The 22,752-nt window shown below is 40.2% G+C and overlaps 1 protein-coding gene across 2 annotated transcripts in view; it reads left to right on the top strand.

Moving 5' to 3' along the window:
* Positions 1-22,752, top strand: part of AIM1 (absent in melanoma 1) — a 153,951-nt gene that overhangs the window by 96,826 nt on the left and 34,373 nt on the right. For both annotated transcript variants that reach the window (XM_019520146.1, XM_019520147.1), the window contains 11 exons: positions 1,895-3,356; positions 3,444-3,617; positions 6,978-7,025; positions 7,161-7,279; positions 10,344-10,503; positions 11,484-11,623; positions 18,937-19,063; positions 19,388-19,423; positions 19,550-19,707; positions 20,209-20,335; positions 20,426-20,571. In XM_019520146.1, the coding sequence (XP_019375691.1) occupies positions 1,895-3,356; positions 3,444-3,617; positions 6,978-7,025; positions 7,161-7,279; positions 10,344-10,503; positions 11,484-11,623; positions 18,937-19,063; positions 19,388-19,423; positions 19,550-19,707; positions 20,209-20,335; positions 20,426-20,571 (2,697 nt within the window). The remainder of the gene's footprint in view (positions 1-1,894; positions 3,357-3,443; positions 3,618-6,977; positions 7,026-7,160; positions 7,280-10,343; positions 10,504-11,483; positions 11,624-18,936; positions 19,064-19,387; positions 19,424-19,549; positions 19,708-20,208; positions 20,336-20,425; positions 20,572-22,752) is intronic.

Below are 22,752 nucleotides of genomic sequence, written 5' to 3'. Positions count from 1 at the left end.
TGTGCAAAAGGAGCCTAAAACAGACTGATTACCCAGCAGCCATTCCTCTGGGAAATCCTTGTGTGGGAGTGATTGGGGGAGGGGTGTGCTGTGACCTGAAGCTCTCAGTGCTTTGGCTATTCTAGATTCCAGGTGGTTCAAAAGGAATTGCCCAAACTCTTAGTAAGCTAGAGCAGTCCCTGGGGAGGTTTGCCTGTGTGGAGCCTCTGTTATGTCAAGAGTTCTCTAGTGTAGACCATTAGAAGGAGTCTTTCTCTTGGCATAGCTATACTGTCTTCCTGAACATCATGAACCAGAGCAATAAAAACCATCTTCTGCTGACATAGCTGTGTTCACACCAGAGTTTTTCCTGTCATAGCAATTCCAGTGAGAAGGTAATTTTTTTTTCATACTTGTACCCAAATATAACTGCTGGCAAAACTTTTCAGTGTAGATTAAGCCTTAAGAAATGGGTCTTGGGCTAGCCAAGAATTTGAGAGTCTAAGAAGTGGTGTAAAGCTCTGTCCCTTGTCATTCGGCCTGCAGCTCTTCAGAGGTGTGGCTCATAATTTGGCCTTTAAAGTTTGGCTATATCTATTAGAAATGGAGACTAGCAATTTTAAATGTAATTGTAAATTACCAAATAAAATTCATAATTGGAGAATTTTTCTTATCTAGACATATAATATAGTAATTATGATGATTTTATTGATTTTTATCTGTCAAGATTAGAGTGGACTGAAACATGGACTCCAAGATGAAAAGGGAAATATTGTAATAAATTTATTGTTGTAAAGCCCAGCTCACTTTACATTGAAAATGTACCTGGCTTAAAAAAGGAAAATTTAATTCTATTTGTTCACTTTTAAACTTTGACACAGATATAAAAAGTTGAGGATCTCTGTTGCATCTTGTCAACTGATTCACTATTGTGTTGATCTCCTAGACCAGGGGTGTCAAACATAAGGCCTGCAGGCCAGATCTGGCTTGCAGAACCATTCCATTCAGCCCACTGGTAGTCTAGTGGGTAACCAGAAGTGCCATGTCTTGACTCTGTGCCACCGGGCAGTGGCATGGAGCCAGAGGTATGCAGCTGCAGGGAGCTGTGTTCAAGCAATACTGCAGAGCCAAGGGGCTCCCACCCATAGTGATGTCTGTCTGGACCGCTGCATGTCCCTGGCTCCAGCTCCATACTGATGTCTGGTCAGAGCTCTGGGTTGCCTCGCATCCAAGTGTCCTCACCAGTGCATGCCCTTGGCTCTGAGTTGCCTGAATACAGCTATGCGCAGCTGCCCAACCTCAGACCCACACCGCTGCCTAAATGCAGCCCTGCGAATCCAACCCAAGAGGAGCCCTTTTGGTCCAGATCCAGCCTGGGGTGCGTTTGACACCAGTGGTCTAGGTTATAGTAAATTGTGTGCATGTTTGTGAGATGCTATGTCCCTACTAGTACCCAATTATTTTTTACTGCCATTAGCACAGGGCTTGTCTACATTGTTTCCATGCTTCTTAAAAATAAACTCCGATTTTACCCTGAGGTGGTACAGATCTGAGGTGGTAAGGATACCGTGGGATTGCTCCCCACCACTGCTCTTGAGATCTGTGTGTCCAGATTATAAGGGCAGCAGCAGCAGCAAGTTCCAGTTGCAGAGTGAGATTAGCTGGATGAGACTTATTTTTTGTCATCACATTCAATGGCAATATAGAGCCAGTGTAGGCATGCTGGCAGTCATGCCTTTCTTTTCATCAAGTCCTCTTAAAGTATTGAAATGTAAATTGTTAAAGAGGAATGCTATTAAGTACTGTTAAAAGGGAAAGATTTTGTTGTGAAGGTGCTTTATTTCTTTTTTTGTAATTGGTATGTTAGTTTTATGTAATGCTTTGCAACATATCTTTATCACTTTGCTTTTTGCAGTCCAGCCAAACCCAAGAACGTAGAATTGAATTTTAAAGCACCTACGAGTCTTGACAACTTGGAAAGTGAGCAAGAGTCTCTTGAAAAAGCAGTTAATAAAACTAACAACAGTATTGCCAACAAAATTTCCCTGTTTGAAAATAAATGTTCTCATCAGAATCAGCGACCTACTGATGTCCCTGCTTCAAAAAACAGTGTTATGTCAAATGCATTTGTTGGTAGAGCAAAGTTGAAATTTGGAAAGCAAGCCACAGAAAATGGACAACCTGATAAAATAATAAATAAGCAGAACAGTCACCAGAAGTTTTCTGAAAACGGGACACAGATTAAAGAAGACTCTGCAGAAATAAAGGTCAAACTTCAAGAAAGCTCTCAAGCAGGGACTCCAACTAATGAGGAGGGTGGAAGGGTAGCAGAACTTAAAGTAAAAGCTGCTGGATCTCTTTTCAACCAAACCAGCAAAGCAGATGCTTGTTCTACCTTATTAAAACAATGGGATGCAGAACCTCCTATGATTAATAATGACAGTTTACAACCTAAATCTCTCAGTGAATGTAAAATCTTCCAAGATGGTGATAACCAAACAATTGTGTGCTCAAAATTACTTCAAAATGAAAAAACAATACTGCTGCCAAAAGTAGACAGCTCATCACCTTGTAATGATAAGTATCCTCTAAAGTCTGTTTTGGTTTCCAAGGAACCAGAATTACAGAAGATAGAAAACGATTGCAAAAAGACGAAAATAGGAGATTCTACAAACATACACTGTACCAAAGACAATTTAGATAACATGCAGACGTTAGAGCAAAATGTTACCAATATACAGCAAAGCCCAGACAACATTTGTAATGGTTCTGCTGCTCCCGATGATAGCATTTTTGATTCTCCAACTGACATGAAGAAGTTTGCTGAAACTATCAAAAATCTAGACAGTTCAATTTGTGTACCACAGAAGAAAAAAAGGCCCAAGCTTCCCAAATCTCCAGCACCGTACTTTGCAATGCCTCCAATCCATGAAGACAATTTAGAGAAAATATTTGATCCCAATATATTTACACTTGGTTTGGGAGTAAAGAGAGAAAAGAAACAAGATTTATCCCCAGCCCAACAAATTAAAATGCAAAGTCTAGAAACTATAGCTAAGGTAAGACCCAAGCGTATATCTACAGAGCAGAGTATACTTTTCCAGTCGCTGAAGTCATCCAACAGAAATGAACCTATAATAGTTGAGGAAATAAATGGAAAAGAGAACAACGATAGTGTAGATGGTGAAATTAAGAGATCCCGTCTGGAAAAAAGTTCCCTCTACTCAAGTTTACTATCATCAACAGCTAAAGAAAAGATTACTCCTCCTACAACCTCAGCAAATACCATCATAACAGCTTTTGCAGCTGACTCCTCAGGCATTCCTTCTTTACTGCTGAATACTGCTGGACCATTCAATGTTCCTCAAAAGTCAGAGGTAATAAAACCAAATAGTTCAGAAGATTAAGCCTTAAGAAACCCAGTGTGGCTTCCAAGTAACCTTTGTTTTAATTTTCTAATTCAGTCTCTTTCAGATAAAGTTCCAAGTTACATGGAAAAATATTTGCAAATGGATGATGTGAAAAAAGAATTAGGCTTACAAATGCCAAATTATGGAAGCAATGGCAAAAGTTTCTCAAGCTGGTTAGGGTCTAGCCAGTATGAACAAAATGTTCTTTCTGGTTCATTGGATATAGAGGTGAGTATGTCAAAACTCTGTGTCACTTTGAAAAGTTATTCACCTTTCACATTTGCTACATGCTGAACACATCTCTCTGATTTATTTTTCCTTCTCAACAGTGACATACATAAATTATGAGTTTAGACTGAAGAATGGTTTAATAGAAATTTAGGCTTTAAAAGTGAGACTATGTATGTAATACTTCTTGATGTGATGACAGTCCTATGAGGTGTCCTTATCTTACAACTCTGTGTAAATAAACATCAGACACTGTAGTATGAAGCTTCACTTTGCCATGCTTTTTTGCAAAGTATGTTCTAATTCCATCTTTCTTGCAAATTAGTGGCATGCTTTCTATATGCTCCCCTGTTCTTAGTGACTTTTATAAATACTTCTTTTCTTCCATTGAAATGCTCTGTTGCAAAAAATTCTCTCTAACAAAAAGACAGTTTCTGTCCATTCCTGCTTCTAACATCCATCTACTTTTCGAAGGGCAGTAGCCAGAATCTTGAAAAAGACTTTAAAAGCTGTATAGGGATAAAGATGAAAAGCGTTAATCACCTTAGACTGAAGTCCTTTTTGTTTGTTCTGAGTAGCATCCATGCAGACTATTCATTTGATTATACCTACCTACCTACCTATAGATATTGATATCTATAGATACAGATATAGCTATATATATATTTATGTTAAAGTAACCGATAAAGGAAAACCTGCTACTTCCTTAGTAGTGATATTCTTTTTCACTCCATTATGGTATATTCATATTATTTTTATCTAAATTGTGAATAAATACTGTACAATTTCAGCTATTCCTGCTGCTAGAGATCTTGGTTCTCGAAGTGTTATTCACCATTACACAGTAGACCAAATGTATTCAGTAGGTGGTGGAACAGTGGAAAGTAGTGCCTCTTTTCCTCAGTGGGGTCTGCAGGATTGAGAAGAAAAGGAAGTCAGGAAGCATTTCTTCAAACTGAATAGTTATCTGATGTCCCTGGCATAGATCTTTCCTGCCTTCCCCTCAAGGAAGGAGACAACACCGTCTTCCACTTTTAAAGCTGTTTTTTTCCCCCCCCATTGGAGTCCAGACTTACTTCAAAATGTTGTAAGAATCAAATAAATTAAGCAAAAGTTCAGATTTAACTTGGCAGATGGAAAGGCATTCTTCCTTTGAATGTTTCTGCTGTGACAGTTTTTAAGAGGATGTTTGTGAAACTTGGATATTAAAGATGTTTCATTGGTTACTGTCCCTTTGCCAGTTGTGCTCCTGGCTTGAGTTCAAACCAACACTTTTGACAAGCTGAGGGCCCTGATTTGTCTGTAAACAGATCCTTTTCTGCTCCTGAAACTTACTCCCATGTGGGATCTACTTGGATTCCATATGCTGCTTGAAGCAGCAGCAGTGTTCTCTTCACTGCCACCACTGTGAGCCCCGCAGTGACATGCCCTGTGGTGCTCACAGTGGAGGCAGTGTCAGGGAATGCTGCTGCCACTGAGCCCCACACCTCATGGGGCTTGCAGCAGGGATGGTGACCTCTGCTGCTTCTATTGTGATCTGGTAGCTGACAGTGTTGCCACCACTATGCGCCTTGTCAGCTGCGGGGCTGGCAGTGGGTGGTGCACCTCTGTGGCTGGCAACCCCTCAACTGATGGGGCTTCCAGACACACGAGAGCATTGGCCACACATTCAGTTAATGACGTGATTAGCACAAACTACAAAGTTATATGTTTTTTGTGGAATAACTTCATAGTTTGTTGCTTGTTTTATATGACATTAATTGGTTGGACGTGCAGTTGGGTCACAAGTTAAGGCATGATTAGCTGGTTAATCACACCTTAGGCCCCCTCTATATGTTACACTTAAGATGAAGAACTATTTTATATACTCTGGTGACTAAGCTGATTGTGACACTCGAGGTAATAAGCAGCAGGAAGAAAAAAATAAAGTCAGGGCAGCAAAAAAGAAATGACCATGACACCATTTTTAAAATGGGGCAAGTACTAACTGGAATTTAATCAGAAGCTATAAAACCAGTAGTGACTGCGTCTACATCTTGATAATGCTTACAAAACACTAATGCTGGTTAGGCTGCTCATGTTGTGAAACTAATGCCTATCATTCTGAGTAATACTGCCAAGCTATTTTCTTCTATTCTGCCTGTACCTATCTGTAGTTTCTTTTTGTATATTTAGATTATAAGATGTTTGGAACAGGAACTATCTTTTTGTTCTGTGTATGTATACAGTACATAGCTTAATGGGGTTGAGGCTCAGGACAAGAGCTCCTAAATTCTCTAATACAAATAAATTAAAATGCTATTTTTTTTCCAGGAACCAGAGATGTGGGGTTTGGGAAATCTTCCATTTTTGAAAATTTTCCAGTGCTTTATTTTTCTGTGGGAAAAATACAGCTATGCGGCATATTTTGTATCATTTAATTTAAACTAAGTTTTAAGCTGTTGCTTTTTAATTTTGTACATTTGAGCATTTTATGTTGGGTGTTACTATTGGCATATTTTTATTGAGCTCCCTCTGTTATCCTAGTAATTTTTTTTTAATGAACGTTTTCTTACTGGTAGTATGATTATCTGAAATGTATACTTGATATGCTGCTCTTTTGAATATTTGTACGTAGTTTTTTTAAATTAGTTTTGAATTATTTTTCTGTTTTCACATACTGACCATTTACTTAACATTTTGAGCACTTTTACACATGCTCTGGCAGTGGGGGGGGTACTTTAATTAGAATAGCTCTGATAGATGCTTTAATACACTGCAGTGTCTCGTGTATCAGTGTCCCCCCGGTTCAGAATAGTGGCAGGGGTACTTGAACTAAAGCTCATCCAATGAGCTTTAGTTAAAGCACCGCCATCGCCATTTTGAAGCATGGGGATGCTGATTCGTGAGACGCAGAGGCTAGCTGGAGTGTGGTAATTACCATGCTCCAGCAGACTCTATTAATCGAGTATGCTCTGACACACTAATTACGGTATATCAGAGCAGCCTCCATGCTCGTGTCCAGGTACCCTATGATTTTAGAGCACATACCTTTTAAATGCAAAACAGCTCCAGTTTTTTCAAAATGATCCTCGGATACCTGAAACTTTTGGAAAATCTAGGAAGCTGGCCAGCAAAAATTTTAGAAGGTACCAGGCCTGCCTGAGTCTTTCCAGCTTTAATGAGGCCAGAATTGAATTAGTATGTGTAACAAGACAGTGGTCTTGAGAAACTTGAATTGGAACAAAGTGTACACAACATCAGTCTACAGAAAAAGAAATGAGAAATGTAATCAAACGTATTTTTTTTTTAATACTACAAACTATACTTGTTATTTAATATATTAATATTTGTGTTTCTTTCCTCTCCTCTGCCTATCAGGCTTTTTCAGCAAATGGCCAAAATAAAATCAATCCCAGACCTGGCAAGGTAAGGTTAACATTTCTACTTCTTGTTCACTGTCTTTTTAGTTTTATTTAGCAGGCTACTGTTTCCTGTTATATTAGAAACAGTGAACTATAATGTTCTCTTTTATGGTTGTTTTTTTTAATTTTTTAAATGCAGGTGGTGATATGCAGTGAACCAAATGTTCAAGAGAATAATATTGAAGTTTTTTATGATATTTTGGATTGCAGTTCTTGGGTGCTGTCACCAGTGATTAAAGTTAAAGTTATCCGAGGATGGTAAGAGCGGGGATTTTTCTACGCATTATGGTGCCTTCCTTAGTGCGGCTAGGAATCAATGGGATAGGTTCAGTCTATATTTGCTCTGCAGACTGCACTGTAGGGCAGAGATATCCAAACAAGTTCAGGAATCAATCTTATCACTGCAGAATGGAACTCTAGATAAGCTAACTTACTCTGTTAAGAAGCTGAGTAGACCAGTTGTGGCTACAGGCAACTCCCACTTAGTGCTCTTAATTGATACGAACATTAAGTGAAATGAGTGTTAAGCAAAGCCAGAATTTTTTGATGACCCAAAATGGTGGCCATGAGTGGTATAATGAAACTTGCTGAGCGCTAAGTGGAATGGGGGATCAATTTAAAATGAGCGTTAGAACGAAACAGTGCAAAGCGAAACAGTGTTAAGCTGGGGTTGCCAGTAAAATGTGTTGTGCTAACTTGGTTGTGTCTGCACTTTGCCACAGCCTGCCAGATGGACATCCCCTCAGCTGCAACTTCGTTTTTACTCATTCTGTCTGACTATGCTGTGATGGTCCATTTTTAATTGGGCCAACAGCACTTTATCATTAGATCCACCCATGATTGGCTTCTAATCTCACTTTGCATCATAAATTCTATATATGTTTCTCTTTATAAATCTTTGTCCCCTTCAAAAGCCAAATAATGGGTGAAAATTTAAAACTCAAGTATGTTTTAAAGGTTTTCAAATTTCAAACCACTGACAGCCAAGATTCAGGGTTTTTTCCATTAACTAGATCAATATTGATGGTATTTTTGAAGTAATGAATATGAACTTTTCAGATTCTTTTTTGCCAATACCCGTAGTACTGGTCATTGCTTTATTTGCCTGAAAATTGATCCATGTGTTGGATTAAATACCTTGTATAAAAACTTCAGAATTTTTTTAGAGTCCAGTCCTGCTTTTTTCATTTGAAATGCATTGTAATATTCCATTTCATATAACAAATGCAGAAGTAATCTCATTGTTCACCCTCAGCTGCAGTGATTATCTGATACTGACTTGATGTCCTAGGGAAAATCTAAACAATTTTTTGGATTATTTTTACCAAATACTTTAATAATTATCATTTTGTAATAACTTCAGGGTATGAACATTCTCTTTGGCCATAGATGGTCAAAGATGCTTAGCCTTGTCCTCACGCTTCATAATAAACCTTGTGTTTGTGTGCGGCAGAAAGCTTATATCTCATCTCCTTTTGCTTCTTCATATTTTATCATCAAATTTATTTTTCATAAGCAGTTTTGGAATTGGAACACTCCTTTTGATAGAGCTTTATTAGAATTCCAGTGTTCAATGTAGGGTTTTGTGCTAATACAAAGTGTTCTTACTGTCCAGTATTTTCAGATGAAATTGGAATTCCAACACTACATTTTGATTTTAAAGAAATCATACCCTCAATCTTAAAATCTATCAAAGAGTAACATAAGAAAGTATATACATCAGCAGTGTTTGACTTATTTCCTTCAGTATTTCAGTTTCACTGGGATAGAATTTCAGAATTAATTCTAGTCTTTTCTTAACTCTTTCTCCTGTTCTGTCTTGGTTTTGTGTGTATACTTGTTTAAATTTAAAAGCATTTTTAATTCATATGCCTCAACTTTGCCTGGACATTATAGACTGATATAAATATTAGCATTTTAAGTGTATGTTTTTTCAAATTTTCATTTAAAAATAAATCCTATGAGATCTTTTTACCTTATGGCTTAGGATAGCCTATACCAGGGGCGGGCAATTATTTCAGGCGGAGGGCTGCTTACCCAGTTTTGGCAAGCTGTCGAGGGCCGCATAGGTAGCCCTCCCCCTTGACAAGTGCCCCACCCCCTGGTCACCATCTTGGGACCAATGTCCTAATGTCTTTGGACCGGTGTCTCAAGGCCAGCACTGGTGGGGCCCAGAACGGAGCACAGGCTGGCAGGGCTCTGTGGAGCCAGGGTGGCCTGCACCAGCAGGGAGAGGGGGGAGCTGGCTCAGCTTCATAGAGCCCCTGCCAGCTGGGACCCTCACTCCTGCCACCCTGCTCTGGGACCTGCTGGCACTGGCCCTGGGACACTGGTACAGTGCCCATGTTCCTGCACCTGTTCACTCCTAGTGCCCCCCAGCCCCACGGTACAGGTGGGGGGCAGCGTGCAGCCTTTACCCCCTACTCACTGGCAGGGGAGGAGCTGGTGCTGAGCAGGGGAAAAGCAGCCCCTTCCCTGCCCCGTGGCCAGCACTTCCTGCTGCAGCCGCTCACAGTCCACACGGGGCTGCCCTGAGCAGACACAGGCAACCCAACGCAGGCTGTGAGTGGCTGCAGCATGGGATGCCAGCCACACTGTGGGGGAGGGGCCACTTTTCTCTGCACTACTTTTCCCTGGGCTCCTTCCCTGCCCAGGGTCCTCCCCTGCCCTTCTTCCCCTCCTCCCCCCCACCTGAGGTTCTGGTGCCAGTGCAGCTGGGAAGCCACATAGTTCCAGGCCAGAAGTCCCTGCTGGGGCTTCTGGCTGGGGAGGCGGGGCCAGGCAGGCCCTGCTGTTGCAGGAGCCCACCAGGGCTTCCCCTGGGTCCTACTGGCCCTGGCTCCTGTCATTTTTTACAGGAACCAAGAGCAAATAAATATTTATTTCCTAAATTTTTTAGGGGCCTTGCAGGCCAGATCCAGCCCATGGGCCGTATTTTGCTCACCCCTGGCCTATACTATAGTTTGAAATAAGTGAAATTGTAATGAGAAGCTGTTTATAGTATTGTGGAGGTAGGCGAGCATAAGGTTTCTATCCCTTGTATCTCTAAAATAAGATGGCTTATCAGAAGTTTTTAAGTTCAGAATTGGTTAAAAAAAAAAAAAGCGTGTGGTGGCTACTTCTGTTAATTAATCATGTGGATAGATTTTTTTTTTTTTAAGGTCAGAGGAGGCCATGGTTATCTTGTGTGAACTTTGGCATATCATATATATTTGCAGATTTGTGTGGATTAGTTGGTTGAAGTACACCATATGTTCTAGAAAGTTATGGTTAGTTAAAATGTCATCAATAAATTCATGAAAGGAAAATCTCTCTTCTTCAGCTGGATTCTCTATGAGAAACCAAATTTTGAAGGAGCCTCTATTCCTCTGGAGGAAGGAGAATTGGAACTCACTAATATATGGGATGAAAATACCTCAGAAGAAGAGGAATGCAAATCTGCTAAACCTACAGTGATTGGTTCCATAAAACATGTAGTAAAGGCAAGTAATGAAATGTATTTTATATAGGCTCCCCAGTTGTTTGCTTTATTGGCACAAATAATTTAATGTTGAGAAACTGATGTAGTAATAAACCAACCGTGTCTTGAGATTTTTAAATTTATTGGTTGATTCTGTTGTTTTTATTGTAGCAGCTCTGGTAATACCTATTACAGGGCTAAGAGAGGAAGGACACCTACTCCCTGATATTTGTCATGACTTGAGCTCTCAAAGCACAGTAGAAACATGACATGCTATGTATGCCTTGTTGATGATTTTATCTTTTAATCTGCATTTTGTATTTTTACATTCTATAAAAGTCTGTCTTCATTACTACAATTGGCTTATTTTTATTTGGTCTTTCCTATTCTCACATAGGTCTTTTAAAGAAGTTAATCGAATCAAATTTTCAAAAATGCACATGCATTTTTATGTGTATCCAATTAATACACACACAGACTTCAGTGTGCACTGATAGACTCTGATTTACAAGTTGTCTCTGTGAATATGTAGATTGAGGGTTTCATGCACACGATGGAGTACCTTATTGCATGCCTTTTCAGTCTATCATTAACACGTTAGCTTTCAAGTTTACCCAAATAAATATGAAGCAGGAGAAGATTGGAGGAGGCGGCACTTTTTCTTTGTGAATAGAGTTTCTAAGAGTTGCCTATTCACTGTTATGCTAAGATTTAATTAGAAAGAAAAGACATTGGAAAGACAGAAAGAGATGGGTGTCTCCATAAAACTTCAAAGGTGATTTAAAATGCACTGAAAAACATAGTGGAAGTTGGGCCTCCAGCTTGGCCCCATTCAGTTACAGGCCTCCATACAGCTGTAACTGAGACAGAAAGAGGATAAATGGTGGATAATCTGTGGTTATGTTGAAAACTGATTTACTGATTAGCTCCTTAAACTATGTAAGAACTTACAGCAGCAGTAAAGTGGTGGTATCATTTTTATAAAATCATATTTTTTTTCAGGATTACAGGGTTTGCAGAATTGATTTATATACAGAACCAGAAGGGTCAGGTATTGTAACTTCATTTTTTGATGACACTGAGGAAATGGGCATATTTGGCAAAACACAGAAGACTTGTTCTATCAAAGTACTTTGGGGCGTGTAAGTACATAGTTTTATGTAACTTTACTAGTATGAAAGGAATTTGTCCTAAAACTGCTGGTTATAGCTACCAGACATGCAAATACATGCATCTTTATAGGTAATATTTTACTTCTAGTCACATGCTGCCTGATTACTCACTGAAAGGTCATATGAAAGGGTACATTAGCTGTGAGTATTAAACAATGAAAATAGTATATTTACTCTATTTACTATATTCTTGACTTGGTATAACTACTGAAGTATTGACATTATCTGTTGCACTGAAGTCAATGGCAGAGAATTGTTCTAACACATGAAATAACATCCTGTGAATGAGTAAATTGAATTACTTCGTCTCTTAGTTTTAAATGACTGAACACAATACATGTAGCCTTTACAAGGAGATGTAAACCTAAAATAGGTTGGCATTGTGTGTGACTGGTGGCAGGTACAATGGGAGAGTGAACTTTTTTTTTGCTGGCTATTGTGGTCCCTCCAAGCAATCAGCTTGGGGACAGGATCCTAATGGCACATCTAAATGATTAGATAGTAATAGAGAAACTACAAAGTTGTTCTCCCAAAATGAGTATTCCAGATAAGTAGAAAACCAGGCAAAGAAATACCACATAATGAAGCAAGACCAGACTGGTAATGAGAAAATCTGGTAGTATAAAATAATCTTGGTCAAGTTCTTGTGAACTTGATTCAGTCTGAATTAAAGAGAAGGATCAGAAAAACTAGGTATGTAGGTTTTTATGAATTCAAGAGTGTGGATTTTGATAAACTTCAGGCGCCAGCTAGTGAAGTCAACTAAACAGTGGAGCTTAGGGACTTGAATGTGGAGGAGGTGTGGAATTTCTTCATGTCAAAAGTGCACGATCATCAGGAATTTGTATCCTAAGCAGAGAGGAAAAACAAGTAGACTAGGGGCTGCAAATGTAACTGGATGGATAAACATCTCAAGCAAGAAATTAGGAATAAGTAGGGTGCCCATAGGAAATATAAAAAAGAAGAATGAGCAGTAAAGAAAGCTGTTTTTTGAGATCAAGAATGTAGGGGCAAAAGAAGTGTTCATGTTACTGTGCAAGGTCCTGGTGCAACCTGTATACAATTGTGGTTACCCATGTTCAAGGAAGACCAACTTAATCTGGAGCAGATGCAGATAATGACTGCTAGGATGGGAAATGGAAAACCTATCATATGAGAAGAAACTTAAAAAAAATTGATTTCTTTCTGACAGGATGCATCTACACAAGATGCTTTACTCATGATTAGAGCAAATTACTGTGGAGTAAGCATCACCATTTACATGTGCAGACACTTGCTGCACAGTAATTTGCTCTAAACATGAGTAAATTTACTACCTGTAAATACAAGTAGCAAATTTACTCACAAGTAATTACTGTGCAGAGTAGCATGTGTAGATCACAAATTTGTTCCCGGTCAGCCAGGCAGCAGAGTGTGGGAGACTGCTCCCTGCCCCTGGGAGCTGCCTGTTGTCGGGGCGGGCACTGCCACCATACTCCAGGAAGGGAAAATGTCCCCCTACCCTGGCAGCAGGGAGCTCCCAGTCCCCACTCTGCAATCATGAAGCAGGGACTAGGGAGAGTTCCTTGGCCAGCCTGGAGCTCGCTGGGGCCTGTCCCTGACCGGGACAGTTCCTTGGCCAGCCCTGGGCTGTCCTGTTTTGGGCAGTCCACAGCCAGCTCTGGCCTGTACATGCAGACTTCTCCATGCAGCCTGGGCCTGGCTGGGGACTGTCCTGGTCAGAGGTAGGTCTGCCTTGGATCCTGGTTTGGTGGAGCAGCTGGTGTTCCTGAAGGTAAAACTCCTGCTGCTGGGGTTCCCCAGGCTCCAGGTGCAGATGAAGTGAGTGCCACCCTCCTCACTCCACACCTATTTGCCTTTTTTATTAGTGTTCAGAACCTTGAGATCCACTTCCACAGAAACCCATGCACTACTTTGCCCGACACCTGGCAGGCCTCATGCCCCCACGAGGGGCTACCATCCATTCTGCATTCAGCCTGCTCTGCCTTAACACATACAAGTGATACCAGTTTTGCTTTCAACATATTGAGGTGCACTTTCACAGGAACCCCAGCATCTGTCCTTGTAACTTGGCAGGCTTCATGCCTTCAGAAGAGGCTACCAGTCCTGCTGTTTTCATCTGAATCTGCACAAAAATGACAAAGTTATAGGTATTTTAATGATTCCCCATTATAGTCTATGGCCAAATCTCCAAATTGGTGCCAAATCAAGTTGGGATAGTGATTTGAATCACTGAATCAGCTGAATCCAAATTGAATACTTGCTGTTTCACACAGGCCTACTAATAGCCAAAAGTTTTAATTTACCCTATGTCCCCCCAGTCCAGGCAGATGCATAGTAAAGGTCAGAATGATAACTTCTAAAGGATGTGTGATAATGAGGTTAGGTGCGAGTATTCCTTTTGGCTTACAGCATGTGTTGCAAGGGTTTTCAACTTTGAGAAAGTAAACTGAAATGTTCAGTGAAGAAGATAGAAGATTTAATTTTAAAAATCAGCTGAGATGTCTAAAAGAAAAAAGTGGACCAGACCGCAGAATATAAAAGCATTTTAGTTTGAATATTTTTAATGACTTCATAACATTGTGAAATAGCCCCTGAATTTCATACCACTTTCCAGTATTCTTCATGGCTGCTGTTAGGAGGTAATTAAAATGTACAGTGCATTTTAGTTTATCTGAAAAATCTGTAAGCTGGGAGTTTCTCTTGTTAAAAGTAAACAAGTTTGATGGAAAAGGAAACTCTCGAGGAAGCTTGGGTGACTTAGCAAGCTCCTCCAAATCTGAACTGAAGTTATCTATTCCTCCAAAATGGCATTGAGGAAAGTGTGCAGGTAAAAGAGCTTTCCCTCAGATAAGTTAATGAAGATCCCACAGTACATGTTTCAAGATCTACATATGCTTATCATAATTTTTGGCTAAATTCCAGATGGGCACTATTATAACTTCCCTTCCTAAAATTCCTAATATCCCTACCTAATCTTTTTAGCTCAAGTGTTGTAGAATGTTCCTGTGCAAAGCAAAACAACTGCCACATTTTCCCCAAAGGGTGGGTACACAAAACCATTGTAGGATTTTTTGAATGGTAAAAGAAATGTGCTGCATATGTTTCAGTCTTTATTTACCTTGATAAAGAAGGTTTTAGGAATACTTTACGAAGTTGTCCTAATTATTGCCTTGCTCGCAGGAATGAATTTCTGTGTAACTGTAAGCAATATCTACACATGCGAATTAAGAACTTAAGCTAGAAAAATATTTACAGTTGTTGTATTTACTAGCTAATTAAAAACAGATGAGGGAAAAATCAGTTCTTTTGTTTGTTCTACTTTTCAGTTATACGTGGTTTGTGAATAGAAATGACAGAGATTAGATATTTCTAGGAAATGAATCGTGCCTGGGCCACATTCTTCAGATTTCAGAATCAACTGTAAACTTGTTTAAAATGAAAATATTTCTGCATTTGTTTTCCACGATAACTCAAAATCCTGACTGCTCAGAACTATCTGAGTCTTTTGAAGGCAGGCAGGCATGGAGTTTGAACCTTAAATACAGCATAATTTGTCTTTACATATTAGCCTTGTACTGTGTCTCAGATTTTATGGAGATTCAGATATAAACATGATTTTAAAAAATTGGAAAAGAATTGGAGAAAAATTCTCATGGGGAAATGCACAGTGGGTAAAAGTGTCAAACACTACAACTAGAATATGCAAGTGTTTCCCTAACTAGGAATTAATTGCACATTCCTTGCATTATTGTTGTAAGAACAACAAACCAGTTTTATACACATCATTTGAAACTGTTCAAGGAGTTATTGCTGTTTTTCCTCCTATTTAGTGATGAGAGATTCAGACATAAGCATGCTCAGTTTAATTAAATAATCATTATTTTAATCAATTTTTAATTCATTAATGAAATTAGCATGTTGCTTACATCAGAAACACTTGGAATATATTCTTGTTCAAATATGATGACCACTAGCCTGATCTAGAAAAGGTGGTCATTTCCTGTTGCTTAAACAGGAAAATCTTTAAAGTGGTTTGTTTTTTTTGCTAACCAAGTTTAAGCTGTGTACTTCCTGCACACTGCAGAGATTTTCTTCTTGCTGGCTATGCATGTTCACTATTCATGTACTGACAAGAAATGGTTAGTTGCTATCCTGAGTCACACTGTGTGATCATACCCCTTTGCACATAATTTATTAAACATATCTAGACGTGCATATTCGTTGGTATTGCTCAACAGAAGCCATTGCTAAAAATGAATCTATGTGCCATTACTTTCTGGTTGGGAAAGCAGGGAAAGATCAGATCATATTTGCATTTACATGTATATTTTTATGCATAGTTACAGGGCTTATTGGCCCTTTAGAATGATGAAGCAGCAGATACTAACCTCTTTTTCATCACTAGATTTGTACATCAGAACCCTTAAATAATCAAAGGTTACACAAGTGAGCCTTTTCTCTGTTTTATACAGCTTCATGTTCTATTTATTAGAAGTCTAAATAACTTTAAAAATGAACTGACCTTCTTTAGGCAGGTAACAGTTATTAGTACAGTTCTTACTTCATCCCTTATACATGCATATCGGCACTGGTTGAAGGAAAAAACAATTTTCTACCACTTCGGAAAGTGTTCAAGGCATTCTAAAGCTTTAATCCAGCTTTACTTCATTCAGATGGTGATCTGCCTTTCAAGGATATGTCTACACTGCAATCAGAAATGTGATTACAGTACAGGGAGACCTACCTGAGCTAACACTAGTGTAACTAGTACAGGGGTCAGGAGCAATTAAGCCATAATAAGCTTTTATACTGCCAGTGCATCTGCAGCTTTCTTGCTACTAGTCTGAGCTCATTAGACTGGAGCTAGCCCAAGTCTTCCTGCATATTCTGCAACCATACCTGTGAATGCAGTGTATATTTATAAACCCTATATATAAAAATAATCTCAACTTGTTACTATTGTTGGATACCTTTAATAAAATACATGAAAATTATGAGAGAGAAAAGGGTGCTGACTGACATTAGAAGGGTTTTTTTCATCATCTCAAACTTTTCTCATTTTTCCCCACTGATTTTCTTTCTTTACACCCTTCATATCTATTTGACCCTGCAATGAGGTGATTGGTTCTAAAATAATGTTTTCAAGATAACTTCCGTGGCAATAAAATATAAAATCCTGAATATGTGATTACAACTTCACTGCACAATTAAGAAGGAGAATATGAGCTGCTAACCTTTTATTAAAAACCATACATATTAAAGGAAAATAAAAGGCTGTTGGTCAAAAACAATCTTCTAGTAAAGTCTCTTGCAAACTTGCTGAAGTGCAGGAATTCCCATTATAAACGCACACACCGTATATGCTTTAGAGGTATATACATTCTCTCTTTTTTTTTTTTTTTTTACCCGATTTATAGCGGGAGACATAAAGTTAAAGTTGTGCTCTAATTTTTTCCTTTTATAATTGTAAGTTAAGAGTTGAAATTCCGTACCACTTTTTAAGTTTAAGTCATATACCACTGTGCTGTGAGCCTACATTCTTACCTTTTATATTGCTTCCTGTGTATCATCAAAGTCTCTTACTAAGCATGAAATTGATAGAACTATGCAGATTAGCATCAATTCTACACAAGACAGAGGGACAGAGAGTGCTTGCTGCCAGTAACATCTGACAGATATTCAGTTTCTTTGTTAAGTCTTAACAAAGGTCAAGGATAGTTTCTGAGCTCTCGCACTCAGAAAAGTGTGATTGAAATACAAAGTGAGGGAGGTGTTGTGAAAGTGAAGTGCTGCTACCTATGTTGCATCTCTTTTAAAGAAACGAAGAAATACTGTTTCCAAAGTTTTTAAGCCACTGCCTTTTTCTACAGAACACTAGATTCATTTTAAACTAAAAATGTAACACCTAATAGGTTGTGATTTTAGGTCTGGTCAGAATTTTTCATCAAAATTGTTTCAATGTAAAATTGTCTCATTTAAACTAATTTCTTCATAAAAAAAACAGCAGCTTTCCAAAGAAAAAAAGTATGTGGTCAAATTCCATAACATCTGCTAACTGTATGGACCTCCCTACAGCCCTGATCCTGCAAATGAAAAATGGGACTCAAGGAGCAGAAGGTTGTGCTAGCACATCTGTTCTGAGGCTGGGGTCCTAATAATACATGCAGTCCTTTATTTGCTTTTATTGCAGCACTGCAGTGACATCCTTGCAAGGTACTGTGAGGCTGCAAATGGATGTTGTTTTAGTCCTGACATGAGCCACTTTATCCCAGGACAGCATGCAGTCATTCAGACATCCGTATCCATTGTCTCAGAATAAATCCTAACTAGGTTTACAGGATAAGAAATACTAGCAGTTTATCCTGGGGCATCACAAAGCGTGCCTGTACAGTTATCCTGGGATGGCATCATTGGCTCTATGGCAGAAAAGTGGCAGTGAATTCAGCTGCTAACTAAACCCTAATTAGAAGGGCTATGTGTGTACATGCCAATTCCAGGATATTTCTGTTCCAAGACAAACACAGGCACAACATGCCCAGGGACAAATGCAATGTCTGTTCCTAGCCTGAGAGTCTTTACTTTTTTTCTCATGCGTGTCTCAAATGTATGTTTCATAGTTTCATAGATTAAGGGTCGGAAGGGACCTAGTAGATCATCTAGCCCGACCCCCCGCCAGGGCGGGAGAACAACAAAAACCCCAAAACAAGAAACGGGACTCAAATGAGTCCAGCCAGGTAGGCATCCAGCCTCTTCTTAAAGACCCCCAGGGTAGGGGCCAGCACCACTTCCCTTGGAAGTTGGTTCCAGCTCCTAGCCGCCCTAACTGTGAAGTAGTTTTTGCGGATGTCCAATCTATACCTCCTCTCCATCAACTTGTGCCCATTACTCCTTGTTATGCCAGCGGGCGCTAGGGGAAACAGCGTCTCCCCCAAACCCTTCTGGTCCCCCCTAGTGAGTCTATAGATGGTCACCAGGTCCCCCCTCAGCCTTCTCTTGTTGAGGCTGAATAGGTTCAGGTCCCGCAGTCTCTCACTGTAGGGTCTGCCCTGTTGTCCGCGGATCATGCGGGTGGCCCTCCTCTGGACCCTCTCCATGTTGTCCACATCCCTCTTGAAATGGGGCGCACAGAACTGGACACAATACTCCAGCTGTGGCCTGACCAGCGTCACGTAGAGGGGGATGTGATGTGTGTATGTGTGTGATGGCAGAGCACTGCTTGCATGAATGAGCAACAAATAGTACTGAAGTGTTTAACTCCTTGCTTTTTTGTCCTTATCTAGATGGCTAATTTATGAAGAACCTGGTTTCCAGGGAATTCCTTTAATGTTGGAGCCTGGTGAATATCCTAATTTAGCCTTCTGGGAGAAAAAGGAAGCCTACATTAGATCTATGAGGCCCTTGAAAATGGTAACATGTAACTGCTTGCAAATTCTATAGTCAAGGCACTTAGTGCTAATATGGTAATACTAACATGTTATATTGCAGCCCTTTTCAAAATTTGCAAAAATAGCATATATGTCAGTTTGAAAGTCGTTTATATAGGATTTTTAATGTGTTTCTAGAAAGATCTTGGACTTCTAGGATTAACTGTGTCCATTAGTGTTAAATTTTTGTCTGTGATGCTATGGACTTTGAAAAATCTTCTTTCTTAAAGAAAGTTGTCTTTTGGAATACATCTGTGAATACTTAAATTTATTGGAGATGAATTTTTTTTATTTTTTTTGTTTTTAGGGTGGCCGCAAAGTTGAACATACTGGAGAGCCCAAGGTAAAACAACAAGTGCATGTATTTAATTACTATCAGGCAAGCACTTTTAATGCCGGAGACATCTTGATTGGACTGTCCTTGTTACTTTTTTTTTTTGTAACTTGCTTCATCTAATTTCTGTTGTAGGTAGTCATTTATGAGAAGCCTTTCTTTGAAGGGAAAAGCATGGAACTGGAATCAGAAATATTTACTTTTACTGTGGAAGAAAAACAAAAAGAAGAATTAGGATCAAAAAAGACAATGCCGTTTACATCAGTGGGGTCTATAAAAGTGCTGGGAGGACTGTAAGTAGAAGGAGATACCACAACATTCCTAATTTAAGAATGAAGGAGAATCTGGTCCAAGTAGTAGCAATGTGAAAATGGAAATTGTACCAGACAGGCAAATTTTCTTTGCCTTCATAACTTTTGCCAAATTTTGTATATTCAGTTCAGGGCGTACAAGGAAATTGGACCCTTCAGAGCCAGTTCCTGTGACACCTCTTGGGTGTCTAAGTAGACTTAGATATCTAAGTGCAATTATCTTACACCCTGTATGAAGTTCTTGAAACTCCATCAGTGCATCAACTTTGTAATACTCTAGTGTCTGACCCTTAAGACTGAGTCACAAATGTACCTTTGTTTTAAAAGAAGCAAATTTCTTAAATCAGGATCCATTATTATTGAAGGATTATAGGACAAATTCAGATCTTTTTACTAACTAGTTTCCTTTCTCCAGCACTGTGTGTGTGTGTGTGTGTTTTTGTTTTGTTTGTTTGTTTGTTTACCTTTCTTTTCCCATTTTAGTTGGGTGGCTTATGAGAAACCAAGGTTTGCAGGTCATCAATACTTACTGGAAGAAGGAGCATACCAGTGTTGGAAAGATTGGGGTGGTTACAGTGAGGATCTGCAGTCCCTGCGGCCTGTTCTTGGTGTAAGTTTCAAGATTATGTGCTATTTATTGCTTGGACCCAGTGAAACAGGTTTTTTTTACATTTGCCTTTGTTTTTGTTTGCTTCAACAGGACTTTGCAAGTTCCCACATGATAATGTACAGTGAAGAAAATTTTGGGTCTAAAGGTGCCAATATCAGTGTATTAGGAATAATTTCCAATTTAAAGGACACTGGATATGGACTGCGAACAAAATCCATAAACGTGTTAAGTGGAGTGTAAGTGAAATGTTTAATTACATTTTCAATTTATTTTTCTTAGCTGCTCTTTCTGGACTAGATCAGTATAAATCAATATGTTGTTCTTCTCTGCCTTTTGTGCAGGAATACTTCTAATATTTCAAATGTAGTATTAATAGAATAATAGAAAATTAGCATTGGAAGGGACCTCCGGAGGTCATTTTAATCCAACCCTCTTGCTCAAAGCAGAACCATCCCCACCTATATCATACCAGCCAAGGCTTTGTCTAGCTGGGTCTTAAAAACCCCCAAGGACAGAGATTCCACAACCTCTGTGTAACCTTTTCCAGTGCTTTACTACCCTTCCCCTGAGAAACTTTTCCTTAATATCTAACCTAAACTTCACTTGCTGCTACTAGAGATTGTTGCTCCTTGTCCTGTCATCCGCCACCACTAAGAAAAGTCTACCTCCGTCCTCTTTGGAACCACCCTTCAGATAGTTGAAGGTTGCTACTAAATCACCTCTCAGTCTTCTCTTCTCCAAACTAAACACGCCCAGTTTCCTTAGCCTCTCCTCAGAAGTCATGTGCCCCAGCCCCCTAACTATTTCCATGCCCTTCGCTGAACTCTCCAAATTACCCGCATCTTTTCCGTAGTGGGGAACCCAAAACTGGACACAGTACTCCAGATGTGGCCTCACCAGTGCTGAATAGAGGGGAAGAATCAATTCCCTCATTCTGCTGGCAATGCTCCTACTAATGTAGCTCATGTATGCTTTTAGCCTTAACAATAACGGCACACTGGCTCATTTTCTGCTTATTGTCCACTGTAACTCCCAGGTTCTTTTCTGCAGAATTGCTACTTAGCTAGTTGATTCCCAGCTTGTACTGGTGCATGGGATTGTTCTGTCCTAAGTGCAGGACTTTGAACTTGTCCTTATTGAATCTCATGAGATTTCTTTTGGCCCAGTCCTCCAAGTTGTCGAGGTCTTTCTGAATCTTAACCCGACTCTCCAGCATATCCACTACTCCTCACAGCTTGGTCACCTGCAAACTTGCTGAGGGTGCGCTCCATCTAACATCCAGGTCATTGAAGATACGGAACAACACCAAACCCAGGACTAGCCCTTGGGGCATTCCACTTGATACCAGCTCCCAATTAGGCATCAAGCCATTGATTACTAGCCTCAGTATTCCTACAGACAGTCTAGCATCCCTGGGTTGCTCTCCTGGGCAGGAGCTTCTAACCCAGCAGCTGGCAGGGCTAGACTAGCTTGCCAGCCCAAGTCTCAGGCTTATATCCTTCCAGGGCCCAGCCCACTTCACTCAGCAGGCTGCTTGCAGGTGCCTAATAATGTCTTCATTTGCTCCATTGCCCCAGCAACCTGCAACTGCTGTGCCCTGCCTAGCCTACTGAGCTCCCTGGCTCTCCAAGGCTCTCTGTTACAATCCTGAACTCACTGCTGCCCAAGTTGCCCTCCGCTTCTACGTTCCCTACCAATTATTCTCTGTTTTTGAACAGTGGGTCAGGAAGAGCATGGCCCCTAGTTGGCCTCTCCAACACCTGCACCAGGAAGTTGTCCCAAACACTCTCCAAAAACTTTCTGGATTGCCTGTGCATAGTGTTCCACATTTTCAGCTTTTACCGGTTTTCACCAATAAATTCCCTGATTTTATTTTAATTGAAATTATTTAGTTTTTACACCCATTTTTACTGATTTGCACACTTTTTTTTCGGTTCACTCAATTTTACTAGGTACAGTAAAAATCCCTGTTAACCAACATGAGTGGGGAATGGTTGGGGGTGCCAGTAAGCTAAAAGTGCTAGTTACCTGAGGCACAGGTTTCTGGCCAGGTGCGAGGGGGTCAGGCAGTGGCCATGTGGGGACTGGGGAGGGTGGCTGGAGCTACTGCCTGGGGGTGCAGGACTCCCAGTTCTGACCCCAGGTGGGGTGGGAGGGGCCGTGGGAATTGCTCCTGGGGTGGGTGGGTCCCAGCTCCACCCCAGTGGCTCCAGCTGTGGCCCTGCCCAGGGCGCTAGGATCTGCAATCCCTGCTGGGGGGACAGGTGGGAAAGCAGTGGGCACTGCACCCAGCTGTTCCACACTGGCCTGCTGAGCTGGATCCACTGCCCAGGGGCACAGGGCTTCCAGCTCTGACCCCAGGTGGGGCAGGAGGTGCTGGTGCCAGGGTCAGGATTGGGTCATACCCCCCCCCCCCC

Source organism: Gavialis gangeticus, unplaced genomic scaffold, assembly GCF_001723915.1.
Source record: "Gavialis gangeticus isolate Ggan-Ray unplaced genomic scaffold, GavGan_comp1, whole genome shotgun sequence".
Taxonomy (NCBI): Eukaryota; Metazoa; Chordata; order Crocodylia; family Gavialidae; genus Gavialis; species Gavialis gangeticus.
The sequence above is the reverse complement of the archived record's forward strand: the minus strand, read 5'-3'. Positions and strand labels throughout refer to the sequence as shown.